This window comes from Panthera pardus, unplaced genomic scaffold (assembly GCF_024362965.1).
Source record: "Panthera pardus isolate Hobbes unplaced genomic scaffold, ASM2436296v1 HiC_scaffold_15, whole genome shotgun sequence".
NCBI lineage: Eukaryota > Metazoa > Chordata > Mammalia > Carnivora > Felidae > Panthera > Panthera pardus.
Window position 1 is genome coordinate 39,079,142 of NW_026526710.1, and position 16,910 is coordinate 39,096,051.

The 16,910-nt window shown below is 38.4% G+C and overlaps 1 protein-coding gene across 2 annotated transcripts in view; it reads right to left on the minus strand.

Moving 5' to 3' along the window:
- The window catches only part of ABHD3 (abhydrolase domain containing 3, phospholipase), a 38,615-nt gene extending 22,556 nt beyond the window's left edge, over positions 1-16,059 (minus strand). The window contains exons 1-4 of one of the 2 annotated variants that reach the window (XM_019418317.2): positions 15,770-16,059; positions 15,063-15,226; positions 13,602-13,784; positions 1,224-1,269 (exon numbers count right to left, since the gene is read on the minus strand). In XM_019418317.2, the coding sequence (XP_019273862.2) occupies positions 1,224-1,269; positions 13,602-13,784; positions 15,063-15,226; positions 15,770-15,931 (555 nt within the window). In that variant the 5' untranslated portion in view covers positions 15,932-16,059. The remainder of the gene's footprint in view (positions 1-1,223; positions 1,270-13,601; positions 13,785-15,062; positions 15,227-15,769) is intronic. The other variant, XM_053902496.1, reaches the window with a different exon arrangement.
- Positions 16,060-16,910: the final 851 nt, after the last annotated feature.

A 16,910-nucleotide genomic window follows, 5' to 3' on the forward strand; every position in this document is an offset into this window, starting at 1 on the left:
TGTTCCTCACTTTATGGGACCTAATGGACTTCACTTTGCAGTACATTATCTCATTAAGAGCCTCAGACCATGTCTTCCCCATTTTTGTACCCTGAAAACACCCAGAAGGATAGATACACAGCAGACAAGAGCGGCTCAAAAATGATTTTGTTAGTCCAGGGCCACAGAGACAAATTCAAATCTTTCCCTTTAGAACATCTGTCATTTGTCCACAAGATTTCTAGAGGGCTGGACTAAGTGAGGAAATGTGAATCTTCACATCAAACTATTTACTATGAGGTGCTTGAGTAAGAATGTAAACATTTTATAATTTTAGTTTTTGAAATCATATTGATCTTGATTCCCTCCAGGACCCAAGTCTTCGTAAAGCAAAGTGCAAGAGACCTTTTTTCCCCAAGTTCTCATAAAGTACTGACATTAGTGACATGATTATATTTCTTTCCAGCATGACTTAATTATTTATAGTCTTAATATCATTCTCTATTAGTGACTCAAAATACACACAAAAAAGGCTTCTTTCAGTTTTGGTAGAATTGTCTTTGACCTGTTGGAGTGGTAAGGGATTGACAATTGAAAACCTTCAAAAAAATTTCAGTGAATATGAGTTCTCACTCCAACTCACAGGTTTAACATCAGATTGAATGATGATTTTCTAAGAGGTGGAAGAACCTCTAACAAAAACTTTAGGGGCTAGAGGGAAAAAGGGCTGATTAAATAAAAAGATTTAAATAATATTTCTTCTATGTGAACTTTGACTGGCAAACAGGCATATAACATACCATCAATCCATTTCATGACAAAAGTAAATTTCTAAGTGAAAAAAAAAGCATCACTGTGCTGGTTAATTTGTTAATTTTTAACAGTTAATTTTTAAAGAAAATGTGTTTTCCATTAAAACTAATGTAAATACCTATTGATTTTAAAATATAGTAACTATAAAAGTTATAAAATATAACCTTAATTTCTATTAAAATAGAAATATATTACATATATTTTACTTATGATATAAAATCTGAATATACATAGACCAAGGGGATTCCCCTGGTTGTATAATTATGAGTCTTGTAAATTTCATTTTTTTGTTGTTGTTGTTTATCTGTATTTTTCCACAATGAACTTGTATGCACAGTTATTTTAAATAAAAAAGAATGTGCTTTTCATTATGAACCTATAAATCATTCTTTTAAAAATTAAGCTGTTGTCATTAATTTAAGTTTACTTACCAAGAGATTCTCCCCTGCCACTCCTCTGTTGTTAAAAACCACACATCTAAAAACCAGGAAAGTAATGTTTATTATTTTTACACACAATTCTTGCTCACAATATAATACATATTAAAATAATCTCAGTGGCACTGTTTTAGGGTACTAAAAGATGTTTAAAAATCTGTTCCAAAGACATGAGAATGTTTGACAATTTTATTTAAATGCACTAAAATATACTCCACTTCTCTAAGTTCAATATGTGAGTTCAAATCAGGAAATTGTATATTGAAGTGATGTTAAATTTTCCTACCAAAAGCAGAATTTTTACAACTTCTTCCTATACCTATGTGTAGGTTTTCAATACATGTTATTAAAACAATTCTAGATACAAATCAAATTTAAATGTTTTTGCCTCAAACTAAAAAAAAAAAAAAAAAAAAAAAAGTCCTCTACCTATTCTCTTTGTAACATTAATGAAGTATCTATTCCTATTCTAAGAAATAGCTAGTTAAAAAAAAAAAAAGAAAAGAAAAGAAAGGCAGGAATAGTTATTTTTCCCTCAAGGCTCAGCAAACACAGAGACTGGAATTTTACCTGAGGTGAAAACATGACCACAGGTAGAGCTGCAAGGAACCTGGCACCTGAGCTGGTAGGAAGGGCCCCCACAACGCTACTGCTTGGTGTTCAGTGGACTTAGAGGAGGAAAGGCAAACTGTGTTTCCTATGATCTTGTTTGTCTCTCCCGGGTCAATGATCATATGTTAAGGGTTTAGAGCAGTGTTGGCTCACTGTAAGTACACAAGGAAAGTTAGCTATTAGTAGCAATGGTAGTTGTGGTGCCGTGGTAGCTTTAAAAAGCCATTTTGTATTTAAAATGTTTAATTCTCATTTAACTTTAAGTCAACCATAACACCAGATATGTATTTTTTGCCATCCTCAAACAAAATCCTGACTCGGGTCTGCAAGGATTCTCTTTGAGTAAGTGAATCTACGTTCATTTGATTAAAATTCATTTTGGTGTTGTCTGTTTACTTATCCAATCAATCAAGGCCATTTAAGGTTCTAATTCCCTTCTTTCAGTGTGTTGCTGATCAGTGTATGGGTTAGGCCCAACTGAAAAAAAGGAAGTGTTTAAAATCTCAGAAATCTGACTTGAGATACAGCTGGATATATTACATTTTATTGACTAGTCAAAGAATGATCTTAAATATACTTTGAAAACATGCAGAAAAGTTGGAGTAGGATCAGTGTGGCCTTAATCTTTTCTCACTAGAAAGAATGGCAATGCAGACTGGACATAAGCAAAATTTAAGTTAGCCACATGCACTTACTTGCATAAGCACCTAGGTTACACAAGAATCAGGGCTAAAGTTAATTGTGATCTTGAACTTTGAAGCTCCTAGTCATCCAGAAAAGAACTACTTTTAGAAAGCAAGCACTAAATAAGGATAAAAATGGCTTCTCGGGCAAGATGTCATCATGTGACTGCCACTGAGAGAAGGGAATAGAACTGGTAAGGGCAAAGAAAACGATGATCTGCAAAATCATGAAAAAGCAGTGTATACATCTGGGATTTTCTTCCAAACTCAGACTGGGATATTTGTACTTTCCTTCAGGCAACTTTCAAAAGTGGATCACAGCTCTGGTATCTCTTGCTAGAGGAGGAAATGTACTGACCTCTCCATAGGCCTTTGTTCCTGACAATGTTCAATAAGTAGCAGTCATCACTGTATATACTTCTAAGCCTTGGAAATTGGGCAGAAAGATAAGGAAGAATGAGGGAGCAAAGCAGCTACAGAGAAAGGCAGAATGATGGCTGCTGTTCTGTCCTTTATCCCATTCCAGTTGGTGACAAGTAACCAGTTTCTTTCATCTAATCTCCTTTTCTGCCCTGACAGTTATCAGGGAACACTTTACACATGAAGCTAAAAGAGCTAGTTGTGAAACAACTACTATTCCTAAGACTTTGATAAGCTTCTGTTATCTTTGTAATGGCTCTTTCCAAATAATTTTTACAAATTCTCCCAAACAATTTTAAAGGTTATGCATATGAGGAAAATTGTTCTGTAAAACTTATTTTTCCTATGTATTTTAGCTATTTAAATGTTCTTCTCAAAATAGGGAAAATATAAATAAATATCAAATAGAGAATGCATTTGGTATTAACCTTCTGTGACACTAAAACACATTAATTAGGAAAGAAGGTGAGTCTTCTTTAAAGAAGGTTAAATAAAGGGTAGAGAGCTACCTATAGCACAGGATTTCCCAACCTTTAGTGCTATGGACATTTTGGACCAAATAATAGGAGAAGTTGTCTAAAGCCCCCATGATTGAAAACCACTGTTACAGTAAGATGGACCAGATAGCCTTGAATCTGCTCAAGCCCAGTGATCTTCCAGAATAAAGGGATTTTACCAGATCACCTTAAATATTTTCCAGTTCTAGGATTATGTAAGTCTCTAAGTATAAGAACAGAAATAATAGTTGGAGGGTGGAGTAGGAGGAACATTCAAGATTACTATGCTGATTTCAGATAATAATAACAGATAAACATTATTTATTATATGCCAGGTACTTTACAAAAATATTAATATTGGAATGATTCATTCACTCAAAAATTTATTAAATAGACCATTTACTGAACTAAAGATTGAGTTAGAACTTATAGGAGAAAAGTCAAATATAAATATAAGGTTCCTAGCCTCAAAGAGAGGTATACTCTAGTTAGGTTGAAAAGAAATACATCATGTTTTCAGTTGAGTGACTACAATAAAAGTGATAACATAAGGCAGTATACAGTTCAATATCCAATGAATGGTGTAAATAATAAAGCTTTGTGAGATCAGGTTGGACAAAATTGATCAGGAAAGAATTCATGGAAAAGACCTATAAATAGTATGATGAAACTTGGAAAATGATAAAGATTTCAGAAGAAGGAAAGTATGAGATATAATATGGGTTGGAGGGGGCAGGGGGAGCAAAGATATAAGGTAGAAATGTATGAAATTTTCTAAGGGATGAGAAAATATATCATCTTATCAGAAACATGGCTATGTAGAGTATAACGATAGAAAGTAAGGATGGAAAAAATAGGTTAAGACCAAAATAGGTATAGAGTTCTGAATACCAGTTAAAGAAAAGATGACAAGAAGGTTCTGCTTCCAAACATGTCAGAGTAGATCCTATTAGGCCAATCCTTCCAAAGAATAATATCTATGAAGTCTTGATAAATTATAAAGGCAATGGAAAACAACCAAAGCAGGTAGAAACTAAATGAGAGTTGACACTTGTAAGAAAAAAATGGCATTGGATGAGTTTCTTTTTCTTTTCTTTTCTTTTTTTTTAACAGCTTTTTGCCCGAGGGGATGCACCAGTTTCTATTATTCAATGATGGATGAAAGTCAGATAGAAATGCTATTTCATGGGCTTGAGAAACCAGAAAACAGACTTTGGTGCAACTATAGCAGTTAGAAAATGAGGAGAAAGTCTCAAAAAAGAGGGAGAGTCCTAAATTCTGGGTAAAAACTGGGTCCAAAGCTCTGCTAAGCCTTTATACATATGTGAGACTCCAAGCAATCAAATTAAGGCTAGAAAACCGAACAGAGATTTCAGCTACTTCTACCATAGAGGAGACACTTTGAAGTTTGAGTTGAGACAAACTGTCTGCCTGATAAGACAAACAAACAAACAAACAAACAAACAAACAAACAAAAATCAGTACTATTTGGAAAAATATAACAGAATCCAGAGTCTCTACAATGGATTATTCAAACTGTCTACAACACAAGCCAAAATTACTAGATCAGGAAGCAAACAAGAAAACATGGCCAATACTCAAGAGATAAGATAATCAATGTAACTGACCCTGAGATGGTCCACATGTTAGAATCAGTAGATGTGATTTAAAGCAGCTATTATAACTATGCTCAAGGACATAAAAGGAAAATAAGCTTGTAATGAGTAAAAAAAAATAGGAAATCTCAGCAGAGAAATAAAACCTATTAAAAATGGAAATTCTAGGTCAGAAAAATATAGTATATGAAATAACAAATTCACTTGATTTGTAAATTACAGTTCTAACATAAAGATGAAAGAGAAATAAAGATTCAAAAAAATGAATAGAACATTGGTGATTTGTGGTACATTATCAAAAGATCTAACACACATGTATGTAACTGTGGGTCCAGAAGAAGATGAGAGAGAGAATGGGGCAGAAAAATATTTGAAGAAATAATGGCCAAGCTTTTTCCAAGTTTGATAATAAGACAAAAAACACAGAGTCTCAAAAAAAGAAAGAGAAATGCTAGGAAAATAAAGGAACAACAAACAACAAAAAACCAGAAAGCAAAGACTATAATGGTAAACCTATATCCACCATATCAATAATTACATTAAATGTAAATGGACGAAAAATCCTATTAAAATCAAGAAATTATCAGACTGGACGAAAAAGGCGAGGCCCAACTATATGCTATCTACAAGCAATATACTTTAAATATAAAGATACAGATACTTTGAAAGTTGAAGTTTGAAAAAAAAATGTACATGGTAAGTTTAAGAAGGCTAGTGTAGCTACAGTAATATCAGATAGACATCACAACCAGAGATAAAGAAAGACATTGCATAATGGTGAAAGAATTAATTCATAGGAAGACTAACAACCATAAATATATCTATGACTAATAACACAGCTTCCAAATACATGAAGCAAAAATGACAATTAAATGGGAGAAATAGAAAATCCATAATCATAGTTGATTTCAACATCCTTCTATCAATCAAAAAAAAGTTAGGAAAGATATAAAGAATCTGAATAACACTATCAACTATCTTAACCTAATTTACATTTATACAACATTATATCCAATAGCATAATACACATTATTTATTTAAAAAAAATTTTTTTTTAATGTTTATTATTGAGAGACAGAGAGACACAGAGCATGAGCAGGGGAGGGGCAGAGAGCAAGGGAGACACAGAATCCGAAGCAGGCTCCAGGCTCTAAGCTGTCAGCACAGAGCCTGATGCGGGGCTCGAACTCACAAACTGCGAGATCATGACCTGAGCCGAAGTCGGTCACCTAACCAACTGAGCCACCCAGGCACCCCAATACACGTTATTTTTAAAAAATGGTAACACTTAAACATTTCTGACCTCACTAATGTCATAAAGATATTAGAACAGATGAATGTAACTCATGTATCTTTTTCTAGAATGTAACGCATCAGAAATCAAACATGATAATTAACAGGAATATATTGACTGTATTACATACCCAACTCCTGATTACCACATAGTAATGGAGAATAGTGAAACTTAATCCATAATTCAAGAACCCCATTCTCTTGTTTCAACTCTTTCCCTATAAAATCTATTCCCTGAGTAGGAAACATGACATGTTTGCCTGTCATGTCTTGAATTTCTCTGATGAAATGGAATCTTATGATATTATAGGTCTACATTATCCTGATAGGCAATAATCATGGGGTTTGAGGAGCTATTTTCCCAAGCCAAGAGCCATCTGAGTAAAGGAGAATTTTGAAGAATGAACAATATTTCAAAGAGCCTAAAAAACAATCATACATTTCTCTGTAACAAGGCTGTACAGTTGAAGTACCTTGTCACACACTAACTGTCAAACTTTGGTGAAATTATGAACACTGTAGTTTTGTTTTTGGTTGGTAAAATGAGTATGATGATAATACAGCTCTTGGAATTAGGTACATGTTAAGTAAGATAACCTAAGTATAGCACCTGGTATGGGGCCTATCATGTGGCAGGCACTCAACAAAGCTAAATTTAGTTAGTAGTAAACCAAAATGGCAATTCTGGTTATCTCTTGCTGGTCATAAGCTCTGAGTGGCCCTATGAATTTTAAAAAAAAGTTCATAATTAGTACAATTCACTTTTTAGGTATAATATTTCAAAACCAGTAGCCACAAGAGGGAAAAAGAGTCAAAGTTATCCTTCATGTGAGGCCACTGAAAACCTTATACAACTAGCATTAAGTTCTCTTTTATAATATTTTATTGGAATCTTCTCCACTGCCCCGCCCCCAGCTCTCCCGTCTTCCCTAACATTTACTCAGTTGCTTTCTGATGTTCTCAGATTTTATCTTACTCATTTGAATTCTAGCTGGGTTTCTTTGGTATTTCTGTAGATTCTGTCAACTAAAGAACTATTTAATAATAAAAGTGTTCTACATTAATAGTATGAACTTATAGGAATCATTCCAGTGTCACAGATCACTGCTGGCAGCTTTATGACCCAAACTGGAGTCAGAAACATGTATGTGTAGGGGTTGTGGGAGGGTGGATGGGCTAAATGGGTAAGGGGCATTAAGGAATCTACTCCTGAAATATTATTGCACCATATGCTAACCAACTTGGATGTAAATTAAAAAAAAAAAAAAAAGAAACATGTATGCATTCCAAGATATAGATTCCAGTGGCCACTCCACCTTAGCTAGGCATTATCCTCTCCCTGCACCACTCACTGTCTGGCCAGGCACACTGCTGTCTCAGGTTCCCCTGGGATGGTTTCTTGCCTGGTAGTAGGGCCCAGGCACTAAGTACCTCATTTCTACCTAACCAGACTAAAAGAGTATGACTCTTCCCTACACCAAAGACATAATTCACTCCTTTAAAGAAAAAAAGTTAATATTTAAAAAAAAAAATATTTCTTTTAAAAAAAGCTACTACTTTTTAAAATGTTCACTGGGGAAAAACCTTCACATATATACATGTAATCCTGGCAATCCTATGAGGTATAGTTATCTTTATGGATGAGAAAACTGAGGTACAGAGTTATTGAATAATTTGGCCATGGATACACAGGAAGTGTTTGACAGAACTGGGACTTGAATCCAAGCAGACCTGACTCAATAATCCACTTAACCACCCCACTCAGAGGCCCTGGGCTACCTAAGCTAGTAACATTAAAGTCTCTTTTTCCAAAGACGAGTGCGAGTGCTCTGAACACAGAGTACCCTTTGAGTGCATGCCAGCTCAGATAAAAAAATAAAATAAAATAAAGCTTTATCCCCAAAACTTTGTGAATCATTGTATAATGGAACATCTAACAATTAGTTCCCTAGGGAATGAGACTCCTTGTCAGTATCCACTATAACTTTTTCTATAAATACCATTAAATAAGCTAAGCTCTTCACCCAGTGCTTTCCATTATGCATGATTTCATCTAGCCAGTCTCATGAATAATCAGTTAACTGAACTCATTTTCAAAACTTTAAAAGCCAAATTGTTTTAACAACAGCAAAAACTTACAAAAATATGTTTAGATAAAAACATTCTGGAGTTAATTTAAAATGACTTCTTACCTAAGGTACTGCTTTTACACTGGGGAGTAGTCAGAACTTGCCCTTTTGTTCCATGCCTCATTTTCCTTAGTTCAGCCTCCCCTTCCTTCCTCCCTCAGGAAGAGTCAGTAGATGACCTGCAAGTGCCCTTCTGATACTGCAGGAAAATCTAAGTGTCACCTAAAGCTTAGTTATCTACTGGTGATACCTGACCTAAATCAAAATGCACAGATCCAAACTCCAAACTGGAAAGCAAAGGAACATGTAGAAACTAGTCAAATTTTAACTGCTTTTAAATCATCTCCCACTTCAAGTTCCTCTCAAAACTATAAATGATGGACAATGGCATCCTTGCTACCAATAGGTGGCCCTGCATTGGAAGATCTTAATCCTGTTAAACCACATTAAAATGTCAGTGGTTTCTGTAAGTAGTTTGAAAAATGTAGCAAGAAAAACAAAAAGAAGATAGTAATAAAAAATGCAGTAAGAAAGAAATTTCTCGAAACAAACACCCACAATCTTGAAAAATCCCTCTATTAATCCTTCTGCTCTTTTCCAAATCCTCTCCTGTTTCCCTCCTTCCTCTGTCAAACTTAAAAGATATGTGATCCACCCCACTCTTTTCTCCTGAGGTCTTCTTAGCCCTCAGCAGTTGGACTTCCTTCCTCATTGCTCTGCTGAATCTTCTCCAGTACTGCTTTATCTGTCCTCATTCTCCTTGCTCTTTCGTTCGCCTCTGGCACTTCTGACCTGTTCCTTCCCTGCTTAAAATGTCTTACTTGGTGTCTGATATTCCAGAGTCCTCACACTTGCAACACTGACCACTAAGTGCTAGAGACTGCCAGTTATCTCCCAGTATCCATGCTCCTCTTCTTCCTCAGTCACAGAATCTCCTAGTGTCACTTGAGTATATGACTGCTCAAAATAACGATTTCACTTCGAGCCTCCCTTGTGGCTGAGGAAGAGCAGGTCCATATGATACAAGCAAGAGTGGTGTGCACAATTGCTGGAAAGCATCCTTAAAGGAAGATGGTGCATTCTCTAGTCTTTTTTCTCCTTCTCGGATGTTGGGGTACAGTTGTGATGGCTGGAGCTAGAGCAGCCATAGGTTATGAAGCAACACTTCCTGATACAGGCTATAGAGCCCTGGTCTACCTTCTCAGAGAGAGAGAGAGAGAAATAAACTTCTCATGAGAGAGAAATAAACTTGTAACTTTTTAAAGTCACTGTTATTTTGAGTTTTCTTTTACTTGTAGTCAATCCTGGTTCTCGTGAATGCATTTCTTCCCAGCTACTGCATACATACTCCTTATCGCTTCAGCTAGACTGTATGCTCTTTGGGAATATAGGTTCTGATAAAAATACTTAATGACTGACCTAGATTTCAATGGATTTATTATGATATAATTCTGGATGGGCCACTCTTTTTAATACTAGTTGGGGGTGGAACAAAATAGTAGATGAAGGCTCTCAATAAAAGAGGCCAAAGTAAAAGATGATTTAGATGTTCTCAGAGTTACTGTTTTACTCCCTTCTTTTTAGTAGTCGTCCTAAAAATTAATTCAGACAATGGGAAAAAGACTTAAGAAAACAGATATTATTCAGGTACATAAAATAATATCGATTAGGCTGTGTTACCAAATAGAGGTTTTTTAAAGAACAAACCTTGAGTGAACGAATGGGATTTCTAACTACTTTATCAATCATAGAGGTGTAACTTTTTCTCCAGTTCTCTGATTTCTATGAGAGAAGCTTCTCTAAACACACTCCTGGCTTCCTGGCCTCGCTTACTTTACTCATTCTCCAGGAGATGGAGGGCTTATCTGATTGATAAAATTTGGAAGAATGACTAGGGCTATCTGGCTCAGCAATTCTCTTCTCCCCCTCAGGGACAAGTTTGTCCAAGGAATACATACTGCATTTGGCCCATGAAGATGAACAGGCAGGTAGACTATGTATTCCCCTTTCAATTCAATTTGACTTCTTAGTTAGTAAAGCCTTTGCTCACAGTGATCTTAAATGAACTTTAGCTTAGTTCCTATCTCATCCATTCTTAATTCTGAATTGGTGAAACTTAAAAGGTCTGTGTCTGTCAGTTTTCAGGCACAGGAAAAAAAAATTTTTTTTTAAATTTTTTTTAACATTTATTTATTTTTGAGAGACAGAGAGAGACAGAGCATGAGCGGGGGGAGGGGCAGAGAGAGAAGGAGACAGAATCTGAAGCAGGCTGCAGGCTCTGTCAGCATAGAGCCTGATGCAGGGCTCAAACCCACAAACTGTGAGATCATGACCTGAACCGAAGTCGGATGCTCAACTGACTGAGCCACCCAGGCGCCCCAAAAACAAAATTTTTAACAGCAACAATAGCAAACCCTTATGTTTCACTTATCAATACACCAGGAGTTAAGTTCTCCCTAATGTTTAAATCACATCTCAGCAGTGAAGCAACAACAGTTCCCTGGCTACCTGACAAAATTCATGAGTCTCCCTACAAATTCAACCTTTCCACAAGATAGTAACTGGGGCCTGAAGGCAAATATACCCCCACCGTATTGGGGTGTTCATACTGCCTATGAAATTCTATTGCGTAAGAGACATAACGACACAATCCAAGCATTCCTGTAAGGAAACTAGGTGTTTATATTTCCCAAGAGGTAGGTTTGCTTGTACTTGTTCTTTAAATTATAAAGTGTTCTAGTCTGATTAGGGAAACATTATGAAAGACCACTTTGGCTCAGGTCACTAAACCAAGTACTTTATACATTCTAATTCATTTAAACTCTCTGTAGTAAGTGAGAAGCTGTAATTGGGGAAGTTAAAAATTAATTACAAAGGTCTCTCAGTAAGTGGAAGTTCCAACACTTGAACCTAGGCCCAGCTCCAAAGACCCTGCACACACCACTATATTATACAGTCTCAAAGGACTCAATGCAAGCCTTATGGCAAAGTTCCAGATCTTTTCTTTTACTTCAGTGGTCCTTGGCACTACCTTGCTATCTGTGGTATGATGCAAAAATATTTTGTAGGCCTTCCTATCAAGAGGTGGAGTTTATTTCTCTACCCTTTGACTCTGGGCTGACACACAAGACTTGCTTTAACTGGAATGTGGCAGAAGCAACATCAGGAGAGTTCTTAGCATGAGTGTCAAGAAGCCTTGCAGCTTTTGCTTTTGTACTCTTGGAACCCTCTGCCACCAAATGAACAAACTCAGAGCCTGATGGTGAATGAGAGGCCACATGGAGCTGAGATGAGTCATCCCTGCTGAGGGCCCCCATGCAGGGAGTTGTCCTGGCTGCTGACCTCAAATGCACAAATGATCCCGGCCAAGACCAGGACCACCTAGCTTTGCCCAGCCCAAATTCTTGGGCCACAGAATTGTGAGCAGAATGGTGGTAGTTTTTAGCTACTAAGTTTTGGGATAGTTTGTTATACAGCAAAAGCTAACTGATACATCTTCTCAGCCACCCCTCCTAATTAAAAACAAATGGAGATAGGACCAAAGGCCACTGAAAAGTTTACTGACCACTGCTTATACATGTACTCTGCTATTTTCAAGTCCAGTCTAATTCACTGTTAGAGTTCCCTAAACCCAAATAAGCTGGGTCTTCAAGCAGCTGACAATGACCTGATCTATCTTTCTCTTCTCTTAGGCTCCTTGTGGCAAGGTCAACTTCTCACAACTCTTTGTATCTAGCACAAAACCTTCCTTTTATCACAGATTCACAATAAAATGTCCAAATCAGTAGAAGAGATATTAACCCTTAGGGGAGTTAGAACTTTGAAGCTTTGAAGCACAGTGTAATGATAGTCATAGTCATAAAATTTAGCAACTTTTGCAAGGGGTGGAAAAAAGCCTTGTGGACTGGCAACTCCAGGGCTTATGAGATTTAGTCCTTGAGTTTCAACTACATTGTTTTTAAAAGCACTTTCTAAGTCTTGAGAGACAGCTCAGGCCAAGTACAGAATCAGCAATTTAAATATGCACAGAAGGCTTTATGATCTATACTTTTTGAGCATGACTAAGTTTTAGCAAAAAATTGGAATCAAGCCTCACACTTAACTGGATGGTGCTAAACATGGAATAATGATGAATTCCTGATATTAGTGCAAGTTTCACTGGAACAATAATTCTAGAACACCTATCAAAACGTCTGAGAGATTGTCATTTCATGGACAAAATAGGCTTTATCTGTAAAAGATCAGACTTAACTTGTGAAAATTGAGTTAGCTCTTATGACATTTCCCCATTTATACAAAAATGTTTTTATTAATATAAACTCCACATCAATTTTTCACACAGAGTGTTTCAAGTTTAACAAAGGACACAACTCTACTTTAAATGCACCTCAGAGTGTTCCATTACAATTACTATCAGCTTAAAAAGGCGACACAAAAAAGCAGTACTTTTCACAATGATTCTGCTTTAAGATATTAAAGCTGAACCTGAAACTTAAGGTTACTAAGTCACTTGCAAAAAATTAAATTGTACTTGGTGACTGAGTTGAATAATGGCTACTCAAAAATGCTGTGGCATCCTCAATTGGACATTAGTCATGTGCACCTACAAACTCAGATGGACAGAAGAAGCATAGATCACCTTTGGAAAAAGAAAGATCACCTACAAGCCGATTTTGGATATTTTTTACATTTGGGATCTAAGCCAATGAGATAAGATTAGTAGATTCAGGGCTCAAATATGGAATGAAACATGAAGGTCACCATCTACTCTCTCAGTGGTTTGTAATGGCTATTTTCCATAGCACTCCCTTCAGTGGGCCTACTGCTCCTCAGACCTGGGTCCTATGTCAATTCCTAGATGATACTAATTTCATTCATTCATTCATTCAACCAAAATCTGCTGAGTGCCTACTATGCGAAATGCTATTTCCTGTGAGATGATTGTTATGCATCTTCCTGGAAAAAAAAAAAGGCAAAAGAGGAAGCAGAGAAAAATAATAATCTAGGGAAACGCTTAATCCATGCAAGAAATAACAAGTTTTTCTGAAACAAACATGTAGATAGATTTGTGCTTCATTTAGAATGAATTAAGTAAAAAATGGAATAAATCTTTTACTGGTACCTGTATCCCAATTCTTCACTAAGATGGATCATGTGAAGGATATATGATTCCTTGCTTGTTCCAGTGAGGCCGGGCAACAGTAAGATAGTAGGCCTGGTGGTGGCATCCCTATAACACTTACTGTTACAATTATCAAACCAGTCCAGTGAAATCTGTCCTCCATCTGCAGTTTTAATAAGTTCACTAGAAGAAATAGAGGACATACTCATTAAATGTTTCAAGTCATGCTTTAATATTAGTGTCTTTTTTTTTTAATGTTTATTTTTGAGAGAGTGAGAGAGAGAGAAACAGCATGAGCAGGGGAGGGGCAGAGAGAGAAGGAGACACAGAAATCCGAAGCAGGCTCCAGGCTCCAAGCTGTCAGCACAGAGTCTGACACGGGGCTCAAACTCACAAACCGTGAGATCATGACCTGAGCTGAAGTCGGATGCTTAACCAACTGAACCACCCAGATGCACCAATATTAGTGTCTTAATTTTATAAATATATCACATGATTTGGTCATCTGAAGTTTTTTTCAGCATTCACTAACACACACACTTATATCCCTTTGTCTTATTACAAGAATGATATGACATTAGTGCCATAAAGTATTTCCAGCAATATCACAAAAAGGTAGCATATAAAAATGAACTGCTAAATACTTCAAATATTTATCTTAATCATTTCCTCATTACTCTAAAATACCCAGCATTTAACCCCTATTTGATTGAGGTCACCCAAATAATTCAGTAGGGAATTATGAATAAGTAAAATACTGATCTGATCACTGCTCTGGTCCTTTGACTTAACAATGCAGTCTCCCATAGAGTATATTATAAAATTTGTTTCTTAAATATTTTAAAGTATTTCTCACATAGTATGCATGAACTTAAAGATTTTTCTCAAATAAATAGTGCAAGTTCCAGGCAACAAAAGGAACTCCAGAAGGACTAGATGACTCAGGGAAATTAATATTAGGCATCATCTAAATCTCCGGGTTACTGATAAATTCTGGACCATATCTTTAACACCTCAAGGACATTATCATCAAGAACCCATTTGCTTATTAATATGAAGTCCTTTTACAGGAGTCCATCATTAATTAGGATTTGGCAACATCCAAATTAATTGGCATCCTTCTCGACCCCATCCCCACTCCTAGCATCAATGAATTGGTGCATATCATCAAAGGATCTAGGTCCTTAGGGACAGACGCATGCCAAACTAGAAAAGAGTAACTCAAAAACACTTCTCTAGAAATAAACCATTTACATCAAGGCACACACAAAAACAGTGGTGAACGGCAATACCTGAATATTTTCCTGCAGCTGTGTGTGTGTGGAGGGGAGCACACCTTCCACTTTCGTTCCCCCTTTCTTTTCTATATGTTTACTAACGAGAGGTTAATCAAGAACTGGGAGTATGCAGGAAAAACCCGGTGGTTTTGCAGAAATGACTGAAAAATGGAAATATACTTACTTCCTGTACTGCACCGGGGGTTTGGAAGTGATGAAAGGTCTCAGGAGTGTCTGTCCTCGACTCTCCCAGCACCAGACCGTGGGGTAGTACGTTTCTGTCACCACGGGACAGTGGTCCTGAAGGAAGCGGTTGAAACTCTCACCCCCCGTCACTAACTGGGGCTTCTGTGGGGAAAGCCGGTATTATAGTGAAGGGTCTAGAACAAAGTTTCTGCCAACCGTAAACCAGAAATGAGCAGACTCGTCCCTCGCCCGCACGTTCCCTTCGATTACATCTTCTTCTAGAAGCCTGACAAAAATAATTCGCAGTCACAACGGACTTAAAGAGAGGTTTACCAAACTCTTGAAGGGGAAGGCGAGAGCTGAGATAAGGGAGTCCCTGTCAGAAGTGCTACAGCATTGCCAGCCCCGCGAATGGTGACAGGGCAGCCCCGCCGCGCCTAGGTCAGCCGGGTCCTGGCTGCAGTTCGAGGACCCCGGCCGAACCCACAACACGCCGACAAGGGCTGGCCCGCTTTCCCGCGCGCGCTCAAAGGGCGTCCATCAGATATCGGGGAAAGGGCGACAACTCAAGCAGCACTCTCGCCTCCAGGACGACCCCAGCCACCCGTCCCTCCAGCGGCAGCTCCAGCTTCACCAGCTGCTGTCCCTCCCAGCAGAGCTGCCCGCGGCCCTGCGCCCCGGCGCCCGCGCCAACCCCCGGCTCACCTTGGCAATGCTGCTCAGGTAATAGAAGGCGTAAGCGACGCTGAAGCCCAGGATCAGGGATAAGCCCACACCCGAGCCGAAGAACCCAACCCGGACTTGGTGCTCCAAGTAGAGAGAGAGCTCCCGGGACAGCATCCGCAGGTCCATAGCTAAGCGCTGCATGGCCCTGTGGCGGGAGGCCAACCAGCCCGCGAGCCAGCGAAAGCGGCGCGGGGCTGCGGCGGACCCTCGACCAGAGCGTCTCTTACCGGGCAGAGAGCGGCTTCCGCGAGCGGGCGCGGCCGAGCGGCCCCGGGAGGCGTAACACAGCTGCCAGACGCCGCCGGCTCCGCCCCGGCTTCCCTGGAACCGCCCCCTCCGCCAGCCACTCAGGAACCTTCCAGAGGCGCGGTACCAAGCGCGGCCCCCGTGCGGTGGCGGACCCAGTCTCCCGGTCTGGTCCAGGCATTCCGGGCGACACCCTCCCCTGCTTCCCCCTCCCCTCCCCCCGCCCCAAGGGTGGGGAGCAAGGAAGCATCGGCTTTGGAGAAGGAAATGGGCCTGGCAGTGCGCGTTCAGGGCCGGGGCCGGCCAGCAGCCCCAATGACCTTGAACGATTACGCACGGTGGTGGGTCTCAGTGAATCCTTACTGTAAACTAGAGGTTTAGAGTGCCCAGGAAGTGTGCCTTAGATTAAAAAATTGGGGGAGTTAATGCCAAAGATACGCTAGAAGAATGCGCTGTGTAGTGGAAAGAAAAATCCTACATCTCCCAGAAAGTTGTGTTTCCCCTGAAGACTATCAAAAGAGAAAAAATATTCTGTAAACGTCCGATAGTGAGGACATTCATAATTTAAATCTCTCTGAATCCTTTTAGTTAAGTATGCCTTGAATGAGAAGTGGTTACCTAAAATAAGAAGACGAAGAAAATGAACTAGAATTCAAAAATTTTTAAAGCCTATTTGTGGTTCATTAGTGCTTTGAGCTTCTAGACTTACAGAAAATCAGTTACCTAACGTAGGGACAGGAAGCCACTTATGAATGAAGTAGGTTTTCCTAGGTTTATTTATGGCAACATGACTAAAGCTGGAAGATACAGGCATATAAAAGTGCACGAAGATGTAAAATCTGTTATTATGAACTCCTCCCACTTAGAAGTAACA